The sequence below is a fragment of the Geotrypetes seraphini genome, chromosome 2 (assembly GCF_902459505.1).
Source record: "Geotrypetes seraphini chromosome 2, aGeoSer1.1, whole genome shotgun sequence".
NCBI lineage: Eukaryota > Metazoa > Chordata > Amphibia > Gymnophiona > Dermophiidae > Geotrypetes > Geotrypetes seraphini.
The window spans coordinates 271,131,899-271,156,677 of record NC_047085.1 but is presented as its reverse complement, the minus strand read 5'-3'; the positions used below and the strand labels follow the sequence as shown (position 1 = coordinate 271,156,677).

General features: G+C 43.1%; 1 protein-coding gene across 2 annotated transcripts in view; it reads right to left on the bottom strand.

The window, feature by feature from the left end:
• LOC117353568 overlaps nucleotides 1-24,779 on the bottom strand; it is a 312,994-nt gene that overhangs the window by 122,607 nt on the left and 165,608 nt on the right. For both annotated transcript variants that reach the window (XM_033929657.1, XM_033929658.1), the window contains one exon: nucleotides 6,987-7,023. In XM_033929657.1, coding sequence (XP_033785548.1) covers nucleotides 6,987-7,023 — 37 coding nt within the window. The remainder of the gene's footprint in view (nucleotides 1-6,986; nucleotides 7,024-24,779) is intronic.

Below are 24,779 nucleotides of genomic sequence, written 5' to 3'. Positions count from 1 at the left end.
AGATTGGGATACAGAAGATATCCGTGATTCCGCGTGAGAAGAGACAGAAAAATATGAAAAGGTATTGGTTCCTTGATACTGAGTTGAAGTAGAAGGGAAAACCAAGGTTGTCTGGGCCACCGAGGGGCTATAAGAATCATGGTGACCGATTCCTGCTTGAGCTTGACAAACGTCTTGAGGATGAGAGGGATTGGAGGAAAGGCTAGAGAAACTTGCGAGTCCAATCCAGCAGAAAAGCATCCGCTTCCAGACGGTAATGAGAGCACTGCCAGGAGTAAAACTGAGGCAGCTTGTGGTTGTGGGGGGATGCAAACAAATTTATCTGCGGAGACCCCCCCACTGAGAAAATATGGGGCACAGAACTGCAGAGTTGAATGCCCACTCATTTGGCTGAAGAAACCTGCTGAGTCTGTCTGCAAGTGAATTCTGTTCCCCTTGAATGTATATTGCTTTCAGGAACATATTGCGAGCAACGGCCTAAGTCCACATCTTCTGGGCCTTAAGACAAAGAAGGAGAGAACCTGTGCCTCCTTGTCCCTGCAGATAAGGATGGTGTTGGTCACAATGTGCTGAAAAGCTTTGCAAGCATTGTAGATTGCTCCGAGTTCCAACAGATTTATATGACAAAGGCGGTCCTGGGCAGACCAGTGACCTTGAGTGCGAAGACCGTCTAGATGAGCTCCCCAAGCATAAGTGAACGAGTCTGTGGTCAGAACTTTCTGATGAGGAGGGGTATGGAACAAAGATCCTCTGGACAGATCGGAAGAGTTCATCCACCACTGCAGTGACTGTCAAAGTGAAGGTGCGACTTGAATGTGTTGAGATAGTGGGTCAAGAGCTTGAGACCACGGAGATGTGAGAATCCATTGAGGTATCCTGAGATTAAGTCTCGCAAATGGAGTAAGATGCACTGTGGAAGCCATGTGGTCCAGGAGAGCCATCAGTTGTCTGGCTGAGATTGATAGCAGATAAGTTTAAGTGCAAAGCTGAATCAAACTACCATAGTGCTGTTGTCACTACAACCAGGCACTTGGTAAATACTCTGGGAGAGGATGCAAGGCCAAAGGGTAGTACTTTATATTGATAATGATGGTGAGCCACCTGAAATCAGAGGAATCATTGGGAGGCTGGATGCACTGGAATGTTAGTGCAGGCTTCTTTCAGATCCAGAGAGCATAGCCAGTTGTTGTGATCTAAGAGGGGATATATCGTTGCCAGAGATAACATTCGAAACGTTTCCTTCACTAGAAATTGAAAAGGTCTCCAAGCTTAGGAACTTGTTCTCTACTTCGATGGTACCAGTTTCTGAACTCTCAGGCTTTAATTCCCCTTCAGTTCAATCTTTAAAGAAGGTTATCACTTCATTTCATTCAAGTTCTTCAAATGATCCAGTTCCATCTTTTCTCATTAAAAGATTTCTTGATTGTCTATTCAGTCCTCTGATGTCTATGGTATCAAATAGTCTCAAATCTGCAATATTTCCTTTAGCATGGAAACATGCTATAGTAACTCCAGTTCTTAAATCTTCAAAACTTGACCCTGCAGAAGTCAAATTAGCGACCTATTTCAAATTTACCTTTTCTCTTGAAAATTACCGAGAAAGTAGTAGCTACACAGTCTATCTAGACCAAATCAATGCTTTTCATCTGCACCAAACAGGCTTTAGACATCACATGACCAAACATTCTCTTTTAGGATTGACTAATTATGTAAGATCAATTCTGGATGGTAACCATGATGCTGTTATTTTTTCTTTAGATATGTCTGCAGCATTTGATCTGTTTGATCACATGATTTTACTACACCGACTGGAAGATCTGCACATTACTGACAAAGTTCTTTAATGGTTTAATTCATATTTGATCGATTGGACCTACTCTGTTTCTTATTCTGGTTCTCTCTCAAGCTCTCATCCACTTCAATCTGGTGTCCCTCAGGGATCCGTACTCGGGCCTATACTCTTTAAAATCTTCCTGCTCTTCCTGACTTTACTGCTCCAATCACTTGGATTTACTTTTTTCATCTATGCCAGTGGTTCCCAAACCTGTCCTGGGGGACCCCCCAGCCAGTCAGGTTTTCAAGATATCCCTAATGAATATGCATGAGAGAGATTTGCATATAATGGAAGTGACAGGTATGCAAATCTCTCTCATGCATATTCATTAGGGATATCTTGAAAACCTGACTGGCTGGGGGTCCCCCAGGACAGGTTTGGGAACCACTGATCTATGCTGATGATATCCAATTGTTGCATCCTTTCAATTCTAACAGTCTTAACGATTATACAGTACTTTGATCTCTGGTAAACTTGATAAGGTTGCTGATTGGTTAGCTATGAACAGAATAAAAATTAATTCACAAAACATATTAACTATGTTATTTTCTTTTACAAAAAGAAACTCAAATCTCCCAAGTTTCAGTTTGAAGGGTACAACCTTGTACTCTACATCAATTAAAATTCTTGGTGTAATTATAGACAACATTATTTCACTCACTCATTTCTGGTGTTCTCTTTCTTTTTTTTTTTTTAAGACTGCGCCAGATTCGTTCTATAAGGTCCATGTTAAGTTAAAACTTTGTGAGGATTTTTTTTACATTCTCTGATTATATCAAGGTTGGATTATTGTAACTCTGTTAATAGGACTTCCTCAGTACCAACTTTGTCGTCTCCAGCTTGTACAAAATATGGCACGCCAAGCTTCTCTATCATCGTTCAAAATTTGATCATATAACCCCATTACTCAAAACTGAACACATGCTTCCCATAGCCTATAGCAGGGATGCCCAATACGTCGATTGTGATCAACGGGTAGCTCAGGAAGGCAACGTGAGTCGATCACAGAGCTCATCCCTGGCTCCGTGATAGACTCGTGTTGCCGTCCCGATCTACCGGGCCTATCAGTCTTCCTCTCCCCAACGTCAAAGACACCAACGCTGGGCATCCACTTTAGGCTGTTTTTTGTCATTTCGGGGAGGGGGTGCGTGGCGGCGGCAGCAGCAGCCTAAAAAAGAAATCATCCTGGCCCGGGGTCGGTGACATGCTCCGGAGCTTCTATCTCTTCCAGCAGCCTTCCTATCTGGCCCTCTCCCTTCTACCTGTATCCGGCCACACCCCCTGCTCCGCGGCTCTCTTCGGCAACTCGTCAGCAGCAGCGATTGACACAAGCTTCTGACGTCGGGGCCTACCCTCTGAAAGTCCCGCTTGTTTCAACTTCCTTTTTCCACAAAGGCGGGACTCGCAGAGGGAAGGCCTCAATGTCGGCAGTCTGTCTTGATCACCGTTGCTGATGAGTTGCTGAAGAGGGCCGCAGGGAAGGGTGTGTGGCTGGATGCAGGTGGAAGGGAGAGGGCCAGATGCAGGACTCGTGGGTGAGGGAGGAGAAGAGAGAGAGAAAGAGAGGGAAGGGAAACAAAAGGAAATATTTCATACTGGGCTGGGCCGGAGTGGAGGGAGGGTGGAAAGATTCCGACTATAGGGTGCAGTAACAAAGGAAAAGGGGGGAAAGCTGAAAATGGAGATAGTGACACAAAGAAGAGAAAGGGTAAGCAGGACCTACTGAATAAGGATAGAGATAGAGGGGACATGAAGAGGAGGTGAAATAGAGACATAGAAGTAATGTTGAAAAAGGGGGGGGGGGAGGTAAAGACATTGAAAGGGCAAATGGTGAACATGGGGTAAAGACAAGGACAGAGACAAATGAAGATTCTGAAAAAGTGGTGAGATAGGGATATAGGTGAGATGGACACAAAGAAGGGTGATGCTGGAAAATAGGTGGAATGGTAATTCTGACAGACACAGAAGGGAAATGCTGGATCAAGGAGAGATGGGGCTCAGGCTGGATGGAATGGGGAGAAATGCCTTGTTGGCCCGGAACTTCCTCTCCTACGTCAGAATTGGCGTCAGGGAGCGGAATGCTGGTCAGTGTGATGCTTCTGCAGGGAAAGCTTGGGACAGCGGTGGTTTGGGGGCTGTTCCTGATGGCGGTGGCAGCAAACCTAGTGGCTTGGGGGAGGGCATGGAGAAAGAAAGAAAGGGTGCAGACAGGGAGACAGAAAGAAGGGGGAACAGGGAGACAGAAAGAAGGGGGAACAGGGAGACAGAAAGAAGGAACAGGGAGACAGAAAGAAGGAACAGGGAGACAGAAAGAAGGAACAGGGAGACAGAAAGAAGGGGGAACAGGGAGACAGAAAGAAGGAACAGGGAGACAGAAAGAAAAAGTTGGGGGAGAGAATGAGGTCTGGAGGAGAGGAAACATACAGGAGGCTGAAAGAAAGGAAGAAAGATTGGATGCACAGTCAGAAAAAGAAAGTGCAACCAGAGACTCATGAAATCACCAAACAACAAAGGTAGGAAAAATGATTTTCAATTTAGTAATCAAAATGTGTCTGTTTTGAGAATTTATATCTGCTGTCTATATTTTGCACTATGGCTCCCTTTTACTAAACCGCAATAACGTTTTTTAGCACAGGGAGCCTATGAGCATTGAGAGCAGCGCAAGGCATTCAGCGTAACTCCCTTTGCTAAAATCTACTATCGTGGTTTAGTAAAAAGGGAGGGGATATATTTGTCTATTTTTGTATTTTGTTACTGAGGTGACATTGCATAGAGTCATCTGTCATGACCTCATTGAAAAAACCCGGAATATGAATAATTAACATTTTCTCTGCCTTTCAGTGTGCTTTGTGTTTTTTTAAAAATTTTATTGTTGGTAGATCATTTTGACTTAGTCATTATAAAAGTAGCTCGCAAGCCCATAAAGTGTGGGCACCCCTGGCCTATAGGATCCGATTCAAATACAATGTTCTTTCATTTCAAATCCGATCCTTTGGGCTTTCCTTATTTTTGTTTAATCATTTAATTCCATATGCACTAAACAGGGGATCTCAGTTGTTCTTCTCAGCATCTGTTATCTGTACCATTTTTCTGACAAATGTTTCTGGATGCTAATCAAGATTCAAGCTTCTCTGTGATGGCCCCGAGTCTTTGAACTTCACTACCGCTCCATTTAAGGTCGGAAAAATCCTTTAAAACTTTTAAGTCACAGTTTAAACCTTTTATTTCAGTAAAATTGTGAACTTTCATGATCTATTATTCTCTTATCCCTTTAACTTTTGTTTTTTCCCTTTGGGTTTTTTCATTTTTCCCCCAACAATCTGCTGTCCTCGACCACAAAACCTTCAAAAAAGAAACTAAAACCCTACTCTTCAAAAAATACATAAAACCTATTTAACACAATCAGTTCCTTCCCAATCTCCACCCACCACATCCACTACCCCTTTCAAATCTAAAATGTTTCTAATTACCCAACATGTATTGCCTCAAGTTCCTGACAATTCTTATATAACTCCTATGTAATTCCTATGACAATTCTTATGTAAAGTTACAATTCTTGTAACTCCTGATAAATCTTATATAATCCGCCTTGAACCGCAAGGTATTGGCAGAATAGAAATCACTAATGTAATGTAATGAAATCTATCCCTTTCCCCCTTGTTTTTGTCTATTGTCTTGGTCATTTTTATCCCATTGTTTTTACTTTTGTTAACCACTTTGATTTGACTTTTTTTTGTAAAAAATTGTAGTATATCAAATTAACTAATTGTGACCTGGAACTGGTACCATGCGGCCTCAGAGTGCTAAGCTTAGGCTGGGTCAGTAACGAAGGAGTCTATGTAAGCACCGGTGTCGAGTGCAATTTGAACATGTCACCAAGCTCCCTGCGGAAAAACTCATTGAGTTGTTCCCTAAAGATCTGCACCAGTACCCATGGCTCAACAGCCATCGGTGCTGCAAGGTGTCGAGAGATGAGTGACCTCAATGAGAAAACACACCTTGAAGGAGACACTGTACTGTCTGTACTGAAGTAGAGCGATGGCATCGACACTTGGCCTGCATTGAGGTACTTGATGCTGTAGAGACCTATAATGCTTGCTGGGAAGAATATGGTTTTTTATAACAGGCTTCCCTGATAAAGGAATCAAGTCCAATGTCGATGCCAGTATCAAGGGCTCAGATTTATCCCAGGAATTCATGGTGGAGCCGAACAGCTTCTCTTGTTGGATGCGATGAACCTTCAAAAAGTACTTTTGCAAGGTGGAACTATGAGAACAGGTGTCTACCCGATGCAAACACCACTATGCGGGTCAGTGATTGAGATCGGGTGCTGGCACCGACAGCATGTCTTAAAACTGCTTGATGGTTTTGACATGGGAAAAAACCCCAAAAACTCAATGGCAAGGTTAAACTTAATGATAAACGAAGTAGAAAAACAACCGCCAAGGAAGGAAAAAAGAGAGCCAAAAGGCCTGACTGAAAGATTTCTTCTAAGAACAAAAGAAAAGAAAAATGGCCAAAGGCCAAAACTAGTATTGTTGACGGGAAGGCAATGCATGCTGGACGTTCCAGAAAAAGAGTACTTTGCTCTGCAGAAAACGAAGAACCGAGGTACCATGAGCTGGCATCTGGTGGGAAGGCACTCATGCATGCACATTGCGGGCAGTCACAAAGTTTCTAAATTAAAAAAAACTTAATGACAATACATTTTTACCACTGTATAGACTGGGCTCCATGGATGACATCACACGTGAGAATATGCTGCCTGCTTGTCCTAGGATAATATATGATCAGTGACACCCACTCCTCATCTAAATATAGTGGTGTGTTGCAAAGTTTTTAAGCTGCAGCACACTAATCCTAGGGCTGTGGCTGGAAGGCACCTGGAAATGCTCAGATGTCCTCCAGCCGCAAACCTGAGCCTCCTATTATCACCAGAGAGGAGGAGGAGAGGCGTCGGGTGACTGCAGGTCATGCCTCTCACTGTGAAAGTCAGCCAACACCTCTCCTCCTTGTCGGCATCTCACAGCACACCTGGAATCTGCTGGGGCACACTAGTGTGCCAAAGCACAGAGTTTGTGATATACTGAAATATACTGTTATTTCATCCCAACCTGATATTAGAATACAGATTTTTAAAAGTTTCAATTACCTGACATTAATGGCTCTGGCTTGGGGCCAGGATCAACCTAAAGAAATAAAGAAAAAGGGGAGGGGGAAGTGACAATTAGTCAAACATCTTAATTTCACAAATGCTTGTAATGTAATGTAATGTAATGTAATTTATTTCTTATATACCGCTACATCCGTTAGGTTCTAAGCGGTTTACAGAAAATATACATTAAGATTAGAAATAAGAAAGGTACTTGAAAAATTCCCTTACTGTCCCGAAGGCTCACAATCTAACTAAAGTACCTGGAGGGTAATAGAGAAGTGAAAAGTAGAGTTAGAGGAAAAATAAAAATAAAATAAACATTTTAACAAGACAGCATTGATCTAAATACTTTGGAAGGTAGAAGAGAGGAGAGAAAGGAATAGAAGCAGAAGGGGGAGCCGTTGAATAGTAGAATTCTGGAGAAATTTAAATGATAGAAATAGAACAAAACAAAGACAAAAGGCAAAACAATAGATAAGATTAAAGATAAATCATAAGCTGGAAAGAAAAATAAAATAAAACTTTGTCTTCAATCCACGGTTTCAGCGTCAGTGATGAAGTGGAGCAAGTAAGTTTAGGAGGAGCGATTGACGTTTCCAGAAAGGGCTTGTCATTCAACTATTTAAAAAATACTTTTAAAATTACAATATACAGAACTCTGAATGCTTAATGTCTTTCAGTGTCAGCAGCAAGAACACAAAACCAAATTGGTCCATCAAGCCCAGAATGTTTTTTTTTTTTTTAATTAAAGTGGCTACTCCAGGTCACAAGTGCCTAGCAAGATCCCACAAGACCAATGAATATTCCTTGTTGCTTACACCCAAAAAAAAAAAAGTGTCTTTTCTAAATCTAACAATGGTTTATTAACCAATTCAAACTACCATTCATGAAAATTCCAAGACACATTCCTGGGTGCTGGCACTTAGCATGGAACCTAACACTTATGTATGCATGATGAGCAATATTTTCCTTATCTGCATTATTTTGCACTTTACCGCATTACTTTCAGATACACAGTATTTCTAAGTCCCCCTCTAAGGGCTCCTTTTACTAAAGTGCACTAGCGTTTTTAGCAGCTTAAAAGGAGGCGGTAGCGGCTAGCGTGCGCATCATTTTAGCGCGCACTAAAACCGCTAGCACGCTTTTCTAAAAGAAGCCCTAAGTCTTCACAATTTGCTCATAAAATTTAGCAAATTGGTACAATTTTGTACTCTGCAAATCTGTTCACCTCTTTTGTTGCTCCCTTTCTCAGATGAATTATATTAAAAAGCATCCATCCAAGTACAGCTTTCTAGGGTGTACCTTGTTTTTAGTCTGAATCCATTCTACTTCTGCCCCATTATGCATAGTTTGGAACAAGGTACTGTATCTTTAAAAGATATCACCATAATAGGGAAGATAGGGCATTCCCACAGCAAGGAAACAATAGAGACCACAGTAGACCAGGTGTCCATAAATACAAAGCAAACTAATTTTAAAGATTGAAAATTATCTATGTCAACTGCTGAGCAAGTTGTAAATAAGAATGACAAACATTGTTTGAAATGTATGTATGCAAATGTCAGAAGCTTCACAAATAAGATGGAAAGTTAGAATATATCTTTTTTTTTTCCATATCTTTATTCATTTTAAAAACCAACATCAAGTGCAACATATTATCAAACAATGTACAAAATAAACAGCACTTAATACCATCAAATGATATAATAAACACATATCCCTTTCCCCCTCCAATTCCCACCCTTTAGTAATGCTTGAAGACAATCAAGAGTAATACAAATGATCAAGACAAACAAAATTACGATCAAATAATATATTAAAGGCATAACCCCCCCCCCCCTCCCCATCCTGGATGTGTATAATCAAAGGGCTAAAACTAATAATCACTCTTTACAAAATTTTGTCAATGGGTCCCAAACCTCCTTGAATTTCTTATAATGTCCCAATTGTATTGCACTCATACGTTCAAATTTGTAAGTTTGAAACAAGGATTCCCACCAAAAACTATAGTTTAACCTGTCCCAATTTTTTCAAAATAAGCATTGAAAATATATCTTTTCATTTAGTGCAGCATAATAGGCATCTCTGAGACCTGGAAGAAGGAAGATAATCAAATTATATTGCAGCAATTGGTGGAGGCATAGCATTATATGTTAAGGAAGACCTTGAATCAAATAAACTAAAAATTCTACAGAAACTAACACACATCTTGGAATTCCTATGGGTAGAAATTCCATTTACAAAGGGGGAAATGATAGCGGTAGAGAGTACCTGCCTGGCCAAGATAAACAGGCAGATGCAGTGGTAGATTGTACACTTCTCCCTCGTCATTCGCGGGGGATACGGGCAGAGCCGGATCGCGAATGCCGAAAAACCGCGATTATTCAGCTCTGACCCACCCCCACCTCCCTGCTGCCTTCCCGGCCTTACCTGGTGGTCTAGAGGGCTTTCGGGGCAGGAGCGATCTTCCTACGCTCCTGCCCCGTGCAGATTGCCATCAAGAAATGGCTGTAGGGAGTTCCCGACGTAGTCTCGAGAGACTACGGGAACTCCCAGCAGCCATTTCCTCATGGTGATCTGCACAGGGCAAGAGCGTATGAAGATCGCTCCTGCCCCGAAAGCCCTCTAGACCAGTGTTCTTCAACCTTTTTACACCCGTGGACCGGCAGAAATAAAAGAATTATTTTGTGGACCGGCAAACTACTAGGACTAAAATTTAAAAACCCCGTTTACGCCCCATCTCCGCGAGCTCGGTCCCCGCAAACCATCTGATCCCATCTGCACAAGCCGCAATTATGATTTTATATTGAACGTATTTTATTAAAGTATAAAAAGAAACAATATCCTGAACAATTGTGATTTTATGAATACAAATATACAGAGCACGGACCAACAAAACCCCTGTCTCCCCTCCCCTTCACATACATCCCCTCTACTATCAAGAAAACTGAACAAGCTAAGTTATTACAGAATGCTACATAGAAATATCATGCTAACAGAATACTGCAGTCCCCAGTTATGTCTCTAACAGGATATATAATTCAAATCTGATATATTCTAATGACAAAATAGAAATAAAATTATTTTTTTCTACCTTTTGTTGTCTCTGGTTTCTGCTTTCATCTTCTTTTCACTCTTTTCCTTCCAGCATCTGCCCGTTCCATCCAATGTCTGCCCTCTCCCCCTTCCATATGTATCTGACTTCTTTCTATGACCCTCTTCCTTGTCCATCCTCCTCTCTCCTTTTTACATCATTCATTCCAGCTTCACTGCCTTCTTCATTTTTATCTCTCCTACACCAGATCTAGCATCTTTATCCCTCTCTCATTTCTCTGCTGACCCCCCTTTCCAGCATCAATGTCTCTCTACTTTCTCATTCCTCTCTCTCCCCTTTCTCTCATCTGATCTCTCCATTCCACCCTGACCCCCTTCCCCTCCTGTAATCTCCCTGCCAGCTGTTTCCTTCCTTTTTTCTTTCTCCCTACCCTCCTTCCTTTTTTTCCTTCTCCCTTCCCTCCTCCCTCTATCCAACATTAACTCTCTTCCCATCCCTTTCCCTCCTCCCTCCCAGCAGCATCTCTCCTTCTTCTCCCTTCCCTCCTCCCTCTATCCAATATTAACTCTCTTCCCATCCATTTCACTCCTCCCCTCCCAGCAGCATCTCTCCTTCTTCTCCCTTCCCTCCTCCCTCTATCCAACATTAACTCTCTTCCCATACTTTTCCCTCCTCCCCTCCCAGCAGCATCTCTCCTTCTAACTCCCTTCATGTCCAGTAACAGCTCTCCCTTTTCCAGACCTTCCCAGCCTCCTACAGTGGCTTCCTCCCCTTCCAGCAGCTCTCGGTACTTGCCTGCAGGAAGTTGCCAGTAAATCACTTCCCTGGCAAATTGGAGAGCTGATGGGAGGGGAGACAGCCACTGTGAAGGCTCCCCAGGATCTTGTTCGCACACGCTGACCATCTCCCTCCACCTGCACCTGAATTTGCAGCTCTCTCCGCTCTAATCGCAACTTCTCCGCGGCCCTCTTCAGCAACTCAGCAGGGGTGGCGATCAAGACACGGTGCCGAGGTCGGGACCTTCACTCTCTGAGTCCCGCCTATTTTGTTTCAAATTCATGTTTCCGAACAGGCGAGACTCAGAGAGGGAAGGCCCCGACGTTGGCAGCCTATCTTGATCGCCTGAGGCTGGGAGAAACATTAGTCGGGAGGAAATTTAACTGCCGACTTGATCTCGCCGGCCCTGCGCGGACCGGCAGAAATTTTCTGCGGACCAACACCGGTCCGCAGACCGGCGGTTGAAGAACTGTGCTCTAGACCATCAGGTAAGGCCGGGAAGGCGGCAGGGAGGAAAAAAAGATGGATTTTTTTTACATTAAAGACTGATTTTTTTATTTTCCCCCTCCCCAGAAAAAAATCACGATTATATGAAACTGCGAGTGCAGGAACCGCAAATAGGGAGGGGGAAGTTTACTACCATCCGCTTGGCCAAGATAAACAGGCTGATGCTAGAGGGCACTCAAAAAAATTGAAGGGAGATAGGTTCAGAACAAATGCTAGGAAGTTCTTCTTCACCCAGAGGGTGGTGGACACCTGGAATGCGCTTCCAGAGGGGGTAGTTGAGCAGAGTACGGTTTTGGGTTTCAAAAAGGGATTGGACGAGTTCCTGAAGGGTAAGGGAATCCAGGGGTACAATTAGAGGGTTACTATACAAGACAAAATGCTCTTGAGTAATAGATCATTACAGGTCATTGACCTGGGGGGGCCGCCGCGGGAGCGGACTGCTGGGCGTGATGGACCTATGGTCTGACTCGGCAAAGGCAATGCTTATGTGCTTATGCTGAAATGTTATCAGCAGAAATTAGAGAGGCTAACAAAACTGGGTAGCAGAATAAAATGGGTTATTTCAATTACCCTGACATTGAATAGGTAAATGTAACATCAGGCATGCTAGGGAGGTAAAATCCATTGATGAAATCAAGACTACTTTATAGAGCAGCTGGTTCAGGAACTGACTAGATGTGAAAACAATTCTAGACCTAATTCTTCATGGAGTGAAAAAATTTGGTGCAGGAGATAATGGTGATGGGGCCACTTGATAATAGTGATCATAACATGATCAGATTTGATTTACCGTATTTTTCGCTCCATAAGACGCACCTGACCATAAGATGCACCCTAGAGGAGGAAAACAAGAAAAAACACATTCTGAACCAAATTCTCCCTGCCAGGCTCTGTACCCTGTCACCTCCTCTGGTGGTCTAGTGGTAGGCCGGGACAGGGCACAGAGCAGGCAGGCCTAGTGACAGGCAGGCCAAGTGGCAAGCAGGCCCCATACCCCCCCAGTATCTTAAGTCATCCCCCATGTACCTTAAATCATCCCATGTGCCTCCCAGTACCTTAAATCATCCCCTCATACAACCACATGCTCCCCCAGTACATTAAATCATCCCTCTACGTACCCCCCCCAGTACCTTTTTAATCATCCCCCGTACCTTTAATCATACCCCTTGGCACCTTTTTAAAATCCTCCTTCCTTAGACGGCTCTCACCTTTCCCAGCCAGCGGCACGCAGGCCAGAAGCGGAGATATCAGGAGCAAGTCCTCTGCGCTCCCGCCTGGGCCCGCGCCGATCTCCGAATGGCTGCGGTCAGTTCTCACGAGAGCTCACCTCAGCCATTCGGAGATCGGCGCGGGTCCCAGGCAGGAGCACGGAGGGCTTGCTCCTGATCTCTGCACTTCTGGTCTGTGGTGCTGCTGGCTGGGATATACACTGGACCACCAGGTATGACGGCAGCGGGAGGGGTGGATTTTAAAGAGCCAGCAATGGCGGGGTGTTTTTTTTGTTTGTTTTTTTAATATGTAGCGGCAGGGGTGTTAAAAATATGCAGTGGCAGGGGGGTTAAAAGATGTGGCAGCAGAGGGGTTTAAAAGATGCGGCGGCAGCAGCGGGCTTAACAAATTTTTACCTTCGTTTCATAAGACACTTACATTTCCACCCCCTTTTTGTGTGTCTTATGGAGCGAAAATACGGTAATATCTGAAGTACAGAAACACATGAAATACAATTGCACTTAATTTTAAATAAGGAAACTATGGTGACATGAGGAGAATGGAATTGGAATAAAAGATATTTAGAGGACCAGATGGCAATCAAAAATTTAAATCAGGTATGGATGTCATTCAAAAATACCAACCGGGGGGGTGGGGGACGGCATGGTGAGCTCCGAGCAAAATAACTGCCTGATCAATAGATTCCCAAACCTCCTTTGCAGACTCCTGCAATTTACCCCTGATTTCTCAGTATAATTGAGGCACAAACTAAAAAACATATCAGTTTATGAGATGCCAAATAAAAATATGAAGTCAGGGCAATCTACAACGCAACCGCCTGCCTCTAAATGACAAACAGGAGACTCGCTCATCAAACAAAAAGGCTGCGGCCAAGGATAACAGCGAAATTAAAATGCATTCCCTCATGGCCTAGATTTTTTCTAGTGCAGTAATTGACATTATTACGCACGGGGTTCTGAGGCTCTCCCCTCATTCAGATGTGATGTGCATGAAACTTTCAATGAAATTGTGTAAGTAAATCATTGCTTGAATATAAGTGAGAAAGTTATAGGAGTTGGATTTGATTTTCTTTCTCATTCCTGTATAGAAGATTTTTTTGGGTTTACAAGTCACTTAATCCCCCCATTGCTCCAGGTATATTAGATAGATTGTGAGCCCGCCGGGACATAGAAGAAAAATGCTTGAGTTACTGAATAAATTCATGTAAACCGTCCTGAGCTCCCATGGGAGAACAGTATAGAAAATTGAATGAATGAATGAATAAATAAATGAGAACATACTTTATCTGGATTGGCAGTGAGTATCTCAGTGATATGATGGGGGAGTAGTACCTCAAGAATATTCTCAGCTGCTTTAAAAATATATTTAAGTGGAACAGATTCTAGATATAATTAGCATATTCTTGTAGGGTCTTATTCTTGTGTTTGCAATTCAGGGGTGCTTATTTCTAAATTAAATGCCAGGATTCCAATTCAATAATGGTTTCTAAAACTGTTTAATTAGCCAGATAGCAATTATAAAATAGGATAGCCTGGGATATACTTTGCCTTTCTTTTTTAACTTTGCAGAGTGTAAAGCTATCTTATATAAGCATATCCTTATTTGTATTAGAGATGTATTTCTCAGTGGAGCAGATTCTAATTCTAATTATCCTCATCTGCTTTGTAAATATATTTAGCTATGGTACAAATAATGTATGATGTGTTTGTTTCCATACTTGCAGTACTTCAAAAATACCATCCTGGAAGCCCATAAGATTTGCCATACTGGAAGGTCCATCAAGCACAGTATCCTGTTTCCAACAGTGACAAACCCAGGTCCCAAGTACCTAGCTAGATCCCAAGAAGTAAACAGATTTTATGCTGCTTATCCTAGGAATAAGCAGTGGACAGGAACGGCGGAAGGGAGGAGAAGCATCGGTACGGAGCACTAAGAAGAGATAGAAAGGAGCAGGCAGAACAAGGCGGATAAGAACAAGTAGCTTAGGGCAGAGGCGAGAGTTTGCTCCGCCCACCCCCAACGCGTCAGAGCCAGCGCCGAACTCCCCCTTAAAAGGGGAGGAGCCAATGGCGCCCAGCTGTTCGATGCGCGGCAAAGGCGCTCGTCTTAGCGAGAGCGCCTTTGCAAAGGGCCTCAAGAAGGGCCAAGTCACTACACCCAAGAGCACCAGGGAAGGACTGAAAGGTAACATAGTAACATAGTAGATGACGGCAGATAAATACCCGAATGGTCCATATCCAGTCTGCCCAACCTGATTCAATTTAAATTTTTTTATTTTTTCTTCTTAGCTATTTCTGGGCAAGAATCCAAAGCTTTACCCTGTACTGTGCTTGGGTTCCAACTGCCGAAATCTCTGTTAAGACTTACTCCAGGCCATCTACACCCTCCCAGCCATTGAAGCCCTCCTCAGCCCATCCTCCACCAAACGGCCATATACAGACACAGACCGTGCAAGTTTGCCCAGTACTGGCCTTAGTTCAAGCGGCAAGCACAGAAGGTAAGGAAGAGGCGCAAAATCTGTATATCCCCAGATTCAGAAAGGGGTGCCAAAAGAGTTGAATAAAAGACCCGGCCTGGATAACTAAAATAGTGAAGGAGGTGAAAGGCAATAAGAAAAATTCATTCAGGAAATGGAAAAAGGACAAAACTGAGGGGAATTGGAAAGAGCACAGGAAGTATAAAAAAGAATGTCACCATGTGGTTCGAAAAGCCAAAAGAGAGTATGAAGAGAGGCTAGCCAGGGAAGCACGAAATTTCAAACCGTTCTTTAGTTATGTTAAAGGAAAGCAGCCGGTTAGGAAGGAGGTGGGACCGCTGGACGACGGAAATAGGAAGGGAGTGGTGAAGGAGGAGAAAGTCACAGAAAGACTTAACATGTTCTTTTCGTCTGTATTTACAAACGAAGACACAACCAACATACTGGAACCTGAGCAATTGTTCAATGGAAATCAAGCAGAAAAATTAACATCCATGGAAGTGAGCCTTGAAGATGTGTGCAAGTAGATAGAAAAACTAAAAACTGAAAATTCCCCAGGTCCAGATGGACTCCATCCAAGGGTTCTAAAGGAATTAAAGGAGGAGATAGCGGAACTACTGCAGCAAATTTTCAACCTATCCCTGAAAACAGGCGCAATACCAGAGGATTAGAAGATAGCCAACGTTACGTCCATCTTTAAAAAGATGTGACTCGGGAAACTACAGAAATCTGCCTTATTAAAATTAGGTGCGTAAATATTAAGCGTCAGGGTATCTTTTCCTGTAGTCATATTAACATAGAGCCATCTACCCATGGGATCAGCCCAAAAGTTATCAAATGTAGCAGAAATCTTCTGATTAACTAGGATTGCCACACCTGCCTTCTTTCCTGTTGCTGGTGTAAAAAAACAATGTTTTATTGACCCCCCCCCCCTTTTCCAATTTAGCCTCCTTGGTAGCTGACAGATGAGTCTCTTGTATGAAATAAATGTCTGCTTGTTGTTTCTTCAAAAAATTAAGAATCTTTTTCCTTTTATGATTTCCACACACATCCAGGACCCTAAACAATAAATCCCCCCTTACCACCCCCAGCCCAACCCTGTAAATCACTCAAAAACCTGTATGCAAACATTTAGGGCTCCTTTTACTAAGATGCGTTAGGGCAGGGGTGTCAAAGTCCCTCCTCGAGGGCCGGAATCCAGTCGGGTTTTCAGGATTTCCCCAATGAATATGCATTGAAAGCAGTGCATGCAAATAGATCTCATGCAGATTCATTGGGGAAATCCTGAAAACCCGACTGGATTCTGGCCCTCGAGGACCGACTTTGACACCTGTGCGTTAGGGCATTAACTGTGGAATAGTGCGCGCTAGACCTTAAAGCCAGCATTGAGCTGGCGTTAGTTCTAGCCACGTAGCTTGTGGTAATATCCTGCGTGCGCTTAAAAACGTTAGCGCACCTTAGTAAAAGGAGCCCTTAGACTAGGAGATCACCATTCCCCCTCCCATACACCTTAATTTATCCCAAATTAACCCTCCATGTTCTGCGAAATATTAATAAGATCAAATATAAAACACAATAGCTTATAAATACCATACAATGTTAATTCATCTTAAGTAATTAAAAAACAATATACATTACTATTTATCATTAAATAGTTTCTTTTAAAGAACAAGACAAATCATACCTTCTAGGACATGAACATTTGCATGAAGATAGTAAAAAAAATTTAATAAAAATATAATTAGTTCATTATGAACTTTATTCAACTAAGAATATCAAAATTTATGAGATTCTATTAACTAATATTAGTCATGTTCCCAGAAATTATCCAATAACAAAATGAATAGTCATAAATCATAATAATAAAACCCCCATAAAGAATCCATCAAATGGAAAGTATAAGGAATAAATAACATCATTATAAAGGCTCGCTTCTCCTTAACCATAGTTATAAGTACACACCAAATTTAATAAAATGAAAATTCAGAATCCATAGAATAAATAAAATAAACAAATATTCTAGAGTTGAAGTTAATTCATATAGTTCCTTATAATAAATTAAACCCATATCACTATAAATACCCAAAATGTAAACAAATTCATAGAGAACAAGAATCCCCCAATGGATTAACAACATATAATTTACTATTATGGTCGGTTATTATAAAACCATATTCAAACTTTTTTTTAAAACCAATAAAAAGCCTGAATTTCTGATATGCGACGCTCATACTTTTCCAACATGGACTGCAGATCCTCCTGTTCTTTGAGGGTTTACATTACTTCAAAATCTTAATTTGATGCCTGGACAGTTGGAAAACAGAGGCGAGTGTGATTTTGTCTTGGACTGGATCCTCTGCTTTGAAACATTTTAATCAGATTCTCAGATTCTCTTTTGTGATGAACCCTTTCTTATTCCAGTCTTAACAAAAAAAATCTAATTTAGAAGGACACATCCCATACCCTTTTTTCCAGCTTTTTTTGTTGTTCTGCAAATAACCGTTTTTAATCACAGAATAGTTCCAGCAGTGTGTGCACAAGGTAGAAGATGATACTTGAGTGACCTGGGGGCCTCCAGGTGGCGTCTGCTTCTTAATAAAAAGTCATCAAGTGTTCTGTAGCCGTGGGCAAGCTAACCATCACCTAAAATCTCTGCTGTATGTCTTCTCTAGGGCAGCCCCCCAAAGTATTTGCTGCCTCTTTTCTCCCCAAGTGATCCTGCACCTGTGTCCTTCAGCAGAGAGCACACTTGAATGCCCTTCGCCCCCAACTCCAGGAAGTCACCGCTCCACTCTCTTCTCTGGCTCCAGTTTCTGGGAAAGAAGTCAAAACTTAATCAAATTTTTTATATCGTTCACTCTGTGGTGCTTCAGTTCTTTTACTATCCCAGAACAACCGGAGAGCAAACTCTATCCTAAAGTCCTCAAGCAACTGTGGGCTAAGTTCAAAACCTGCGAGTTTGTCCTCTGTGTTCCTCTGATAAACTCTCGCATTCCCTTTGACGGAACATGCTGACACCAGGATGCGTAGCAGCAGTTCACAGCCCTCCTCAGTGTGATCCCACAGCTCTGTCCCCTCCATCACACTAATCAGAGAAAGAATATGAGGTATCGAGATGCCACTCAGGGGCACAGACACATTTTCTTTGCATTCATTCATGGTTTTCATCAAAGGTTTTACCTGCTTCTGAAATATAATGGCGCTCACTGTGTGATGCTGGCACAAAGCTCAAGTCTTGCAATCTGCACACACCACGCCAGTTTCGCTGCAAATCCAAAGAGGAAATCATGCTCAAGTATAATTTATGTACAACTAATAATGAACCCCTTCATGTCCAGACCGCAAAACAGCAAAAAAAATAAAGTTAAAATAAAATCCAGAGTTGAAATAAAGATAGCAGAATCTACCTTTCATATAACCCTCTATGTCATCGGGTCTAAATGCTGATTAATAAAGTCCTGTAGTTTAGTCGGGTCTTCATAATGACTGGTTTTATTATTAAAGGTTATTTTCATTACTGCTGGATATAGCAGCCCATATTTTGCTCCAATTTGTCTCAGCTGAGGTCTGTTAAAACAGCCGTGACTTTAGCAAAATCAGGAGATGGCAGGAGATGGATTTTTGTTTCCTGCCATTTTACCAACCTCATTTGCTTAGCGGTAGAGAGAATATCCAAAGCTTGTTTAAAACGCAGTACCCTGAATATCATGGGCCTGGGACCATTTTGACTGTTGGAGGCTTTGGATGGAATTCGATATGCTATTTCTATTTCCAGAGGATACTTCAGGTTGAGGGAGAGCATCTTAGGCAATAAATTCTCAAGAAAAGATACAGCATCTGATCTCTCTACCTCTTCTGGGAGCCCTAGTAATCTAATATTATTCTTCCGACTTCTGTTGTTAGCCTCCTCCAATTCTTTAGTCAGGCGATCCACTGCTTTATGTTCAGTTTGTAGCTTATTCAAACTGCCTTCCATAACTGACACCCGGTGTTCCAACTGTACAGTTTTATCATCACTTATCTGTAACTTCTGGCTAAGATTTTGAACTTCTTTTAATATCTTTAGTTCAGTAGTATTAACCTGCATTGTCTCCCTTATAGCTTTCAGCTCAAATATAACTTGTTCCAACAATTCTGATGTGTCCTTAGGTAATGGCACCTTTGAAGGAGTAGGTGGATCCTGTTTAGCCCTTTTAGCTGAGGCTCCTGCAGCAAATGCTGTTTCCAATTTAGACTGTCTTCCTGATGCCATATCAGCTGCAGAAGATTTCACAAAATAGATTTTTCCCTTTTGAAGTGTGAAATTGATCACTTCTGCTGTCAAATTAGCTGAATTGTGCTGATGAGGGAGGAGCAGTAAAATCACCCAGCCATACTTCAACATGCCTGATGTGGATTGGGTTACATTTACCTCTGCTTCCAGCAGCAGCAGGAGGCTATTAAACTCTTTGAAAGGAGCAAGCCTCAGGCAACTGGTGTTGGAACCGACAAGGGATCAGGCAATACTGGACCTGATACTTACCAATGGAGAAAGTGTCACAGAGGTCTCGGTGGGCGACACATTGGCCTCCAGTGACCACAACATGGTATGGTTCAATATCAGGAAAGGTTTCACTAAATCTACTACACTAACCAAAGTCCTCAAATTCAAGGACACAAATTTCAAAGAAATGGGAGACTTCGTTCACCAGGCGCTACAAAGCCAAGAAGAAACCGATAACGTGGAAGACATGTGGTCGACTTTGATAGCAACCATACAAGAAGCAACAAACCGCTATGTAAAATCAGTAAGTAAACGGCGAAGGAACAATAAGCCACAGTGGTTTACTGCGGAGATCTCAGACCTGATCAAGGAGAAGAAAAAAGCATTCATCTCTTACAAACAATCAGGGAAGCAGGACTCTAGAGCAGACTACCTGGCCAAATCAAAAGCCGTCAAAACAGCAGTCAGGGAGGCTAAATTCCTCATGGAGGAGTCTCTAGCAAAGAACATCCAGAAGGGAGATAAATCCTTCTTCAGGTATATCAGTGATAGAAGAAAAAACTCAGGCGGGATTGTACGTCTTAGGAAACCAGACGGAGACTATGTGGAAAAGGATTCAGAAAAAGCCCAACTATTAAATGAATACTTCTGCTCAGTCTTCACCCGAGAAGCGCCAGGGCTCGGCCCTCAGCTACAGACAAGGGTTGGCTCAGTTGACCCGTTTAGTAACTTTGAGTTTACGCCCAGCAGTGTCTACGGTGAGCTGTCAAAGCTCAAGGTTAACAAAGCAATGGGGCCGGACAACCTACACCCCAGGGTGCTTAGGGAGCTGAGTGATGTCTTGGCGGAGCCACTGTCCGCGCTCTTCAACCTCTCCCTTAGTACAGGCAGCGTCCCGTTGGACTGGAGGACGGCTAACGTCATTCCACTCCACAAGAAAAGCTCAAAGATGGAGACAGCAAACTACAGACCAGTGAGTCTAACATCGATAGTGAGCAAACTAATGGAAACTCTAATCAAACACCAATTAGATAAGATCCTGGATGAAGAGAATCTACGGGATCCCCGACAACATGGATTTACTAAGGGGAGATCCTGCCAATCCAACCTGATCAGCTTCTTTGACTGGGTAACGGGGAAGCTGGATATTGGGGAGTCCCTGGACATCGTGTACCTGGACTTTAGCAAAGCATTCGATAGCGTACCACACCGCAGGTTACTGAGCAAGATGAGTTCTATAGGATTAGGTAACACATTGATGAAATGGGTTGGGAGCTGGCTTGGAGGTAGGCTCCAAAGGGTGGTGGTGAACGGCACCCCCTCCGAAATGACGGAGGTGATTAGTGGAGTACCACAGGGCTCAGTCTTGGGCCCAATCCTATTCAACATCTTTATAAGAGACTTGGCAGAAGGGCTTCGAGGTAAAATAACATTATTCGCCGATGATGCCAAACTGAGTAATGTAGTGGGCAAATGCACAACAGACGAAGATTCAGTGCCCGACAACATGATGCACGACCTACTCCTACTGGAGCGATGGTCTAGGACATGGCAACTCAACTTCAATGCCAAAAAATGCAAAGTTATGCACCTGGGCAGCCAGAATCCATGCAAGTCTTATACCCTTAATGGCGAGATTCTAGCAAAAATGGTAGCAGAACGAGACTTGGGGGTAATCGTCAGAGAGGACATGAAGTCTGCCAATCAAGTGGAGCAGGCTTCGTCCAAGGCAAGACAAATCATGGGCTGCATACGAAGGGGTTTCGTCAGTCGTAAGGCGGAAGTCATTATGCCATTGTATAGATCCATGGTGAGGCCCCACCTGGAATACTGTGTGCAATTCTGGAGGCCGCATTATCGCAAGGATGTGCTGAGACTGGAGTCGGTGCAAAGAATGGCCACCCGGATGGTCTCGGGACTCAAGGATCTACCATACGAAAAACGGCTTGACAAATTACAGCTATACTCGCTCGAGGAGCGCAGAGAGAGGGGGGGACATGATCGAGACGTTCAAGTATCTTACGGGCCGCATCGAGGCGGAGGAAGATATCTTCTTTTTCAAGGGTCCCACGACAACAAGAGGGCATCCGTTGAAAATCAGGGGCGGGAAACTACGAGGTGACACCAGGAAATTCTTTTTCACTGAAAGAGTGGTTGATCGCTGGAATAGTCTTCCACTACAGGTGATTGAGGCTAGCAGCGTGCCTGATTTTAAGGCCAAATGGGATCGGCACATGGGATCTCTTCACAGGGCAAAGGTAAGGGAGGGACATTAAGGTGGGCAGACTGGATGGGCCGTGGGCCCTTATCTGCCGTCTATTTCTATGTTTCTATGTTTCTATACTGTCTTGCAGCCAAGTTCCGGAATCATGGAAATATTTTTAAAACAGAGAATGGTCAAGTTTCTGGAATCCTGTGGATTACAGGACCGGAGGCAACATGGATTCACTAGAGGTAGGTCTTGTCAGACAAATCTGATCAATTTCTTTGACTGAGTAACCAGATAATTGGATAGAGGATATGCGCTAGATGTGGTGTATTTAGATTTTAGCAAAGCCTTTGACAGTGTTCCACACAGATGTCTAATAAATAGACTGAGTGCCCTTGGGATGGGTCCCAAAGTGACATAGTGGGTCAGGAACTGGTTGAGTGGAAGGCGACAGAGGGTAGTGATCAATGGAGATCGCTCTGAAGAAAGGGATGTTACCAGTGGTGTGCCTCAAAGTTCTGTTCTTGGTTGAAATAAGTCTCTCTTGGAGGATGATCTGGAGGCATATTGACGAAGTGAAGAGAGTATCCCTCTAGAATGACTTTTAGAACCAAGAGGGCTGTAGTTATCAATTTCCAACAGGGATAATACAGTTGGAGCCCACCTTCAATTGATTGAAGGAGAGGCTGAGAAAGAGTAACTGCAGCTTTCTTATTTGAGACTGTTTGAAGGTTGGATTACTGCAGCAGTGGAACTGAACTTACCCGAGTCCTGCTGTGTACAGACTTTGGGAGAAGCTTTATTGAAAAGAAGCTGTTTGTAGGGTAAAACCACAGTGAGGATTAAGTGGTTTATGTGGAGAAATCCTAATCTCTACACAGGGTTTTCTTCTGAAGTTTTGTTTTGCAAATTACCTTGTGTTTTTGCTTGGCCATTTTGGTTTTCTTTTCTTGAAACATTCTGACATTAAATTATCTTTGGGAACTGAAACCTGACTCCTTTTTGGGTCACGCGCCCACGCAATTTTGACTGTAGCCACTCGAGGAGTCCTGCTTTGTGGCTCCAGTGGTGGCTCCAGTACATGCCAGTACTGAACAATTTTTCTTATGTAAGTCTCCAGCTCTTGATGGAATGTTTATGTAGAGTAGAATACCAAGCACAAGATTCTAAACAATGTTCCGGGCCAAGGCACTGCAAGCACCAATTATGGGGGTCAGTGATGGAAATTTGGCTTTAGCACCTACAGCACTTTTTAAAACCTGTTAACGGCCGGGTCATCGGTGGAAAGACCACTTCAGCCGAATCTAACTCAATGGCTGAGGAAAAAGAAAAGGCCTCGTCAGGTGATGCCTGTGAGAAGAATAGAGGAAAAGTTTCCCTGCTTTTTTTTGAAAATTAAGTAAACTAAGAAGAAAATGCATGAGCAGGTAGGCAAAATGCAAAATATTTGAACAGCATTCAAACACATGACTTCTTAGCTCCGTGGAAAACTAATAACTGAGGAACCACGAGCAGCAACAGGCAGGAAGGCACTCACCCATGCATGGTGTGGGCATGAACTTTCTCAATTTCTTAAAATAGCGATGCACTTTTAAAGCTGTCCTTACCGAGGCTCCATGGATGACGTCACCCACATGTAAGAATATGCTGCATGCTTGTCCTGGGATAAAAGCTTTTTTTTGTTTTAATGTCAATTTATGTCCAGTTGTTGGCCTCACTCAAGAAATGGAAGAAAAAGGCCAAGCAAGTACACTGAGCAAACAGGCAACAGTTCTGAAGATCAGTCACAGACATCTCAAGCATGTCTTAAACCTACTGGGTTTCAATTTTTTTCCAAAAGGGGACAAAGTCCCCTATGAGATTTGGAAAAATAAAGGAAACAGAAAAGTGCTGACAAACAAATAATGGTCCCATGCTACTCACATGAAAGACAGGAAATAACTCAGTGAAAAATACACGACGGAGGAAAAGAAAAAAAAAAAAGATACAGTAGAACCTATAGTCATGTTACTGATCTTGCTGCGGAGTACAAGAAGTCCAAGTCTACGATCTTGACTATTCTAAAGCAGAAAGAGGTTATCAAAGCAGCTAATTTTGCAAAGGGAGTTACGATGTTAACCAGAGGCCTCAAGTGCTGGAAGAGGTGGAGAAACTGTTGCTAGTGTGGTTGAACAAGAAGCAACTTATAGGGGATAGCGTAAGCAAGGCGGTATGTGAGAAAGCCAGGAAGGTACATAGTGATTTGCGGCAGAAATACTGTTCGAGTGGAGAAAGTGATGAATTTAAAGCCAGTAGAGGACGGTTTGAAAAGTTTCTTAAGAGAAGTGGCTTTCATAGTGCGGTAAGGCATGGAGAGGCTGATAGTTCTGACTAGAGAATGACACGGTGGCTGTTACCTGCGGGTAACCCGCCGAAATGTGGAGAGAAAAATAGTGGCTGCCACGGAGACAGGAACAAGACCATTCACCGCCCCGTGGTCACCAACTGCGCGGTACAGCAGCCCCCTCCCACCCGATGTCCAGCCATCTCCCTCCTTCCCCTTATGTGGCGAATTTCATTTTCTTTTCCCAGCGGCACGCTTTCCACACGTTGCACGAGGCTGCTTGAGTTGAATCTTCTCCTCTGACGCAACTTCCTGTTTCCGGTTGCATCAGAGGAAAAGATTCAACTTGAGCAGCCACGTGCGACTTGTGGAAAGCATGCCACTGGGAGAGAAGAACAATGAAATTCGCCACATAAGGTGAGGGGGAGGGAGGGAGCTCCAAGGCAAAGAAATAAAACCCAAACCTGCCGGATCATACTACCTTCTTCTTGCTTCCCACCCAGGCTGGCCCTGCATTGGAGTGTCCCCAGGGTGGGTTCAGTTCCACCGCTGTCCCACTTTCACTTTGCCATCTAATTGCAAAAGCCACACAGAGAGAGCATGGCCCGGACCAGGATCACTCAAGGAAGGAGCCGGGAACATGCCATAGGGGAATCAGCAATGGCTCAGACAGCTCTCTTTGCTCTAAAGATCTGTAGCATGCTGTCATTTCTCATAGCATAAAGTGAAG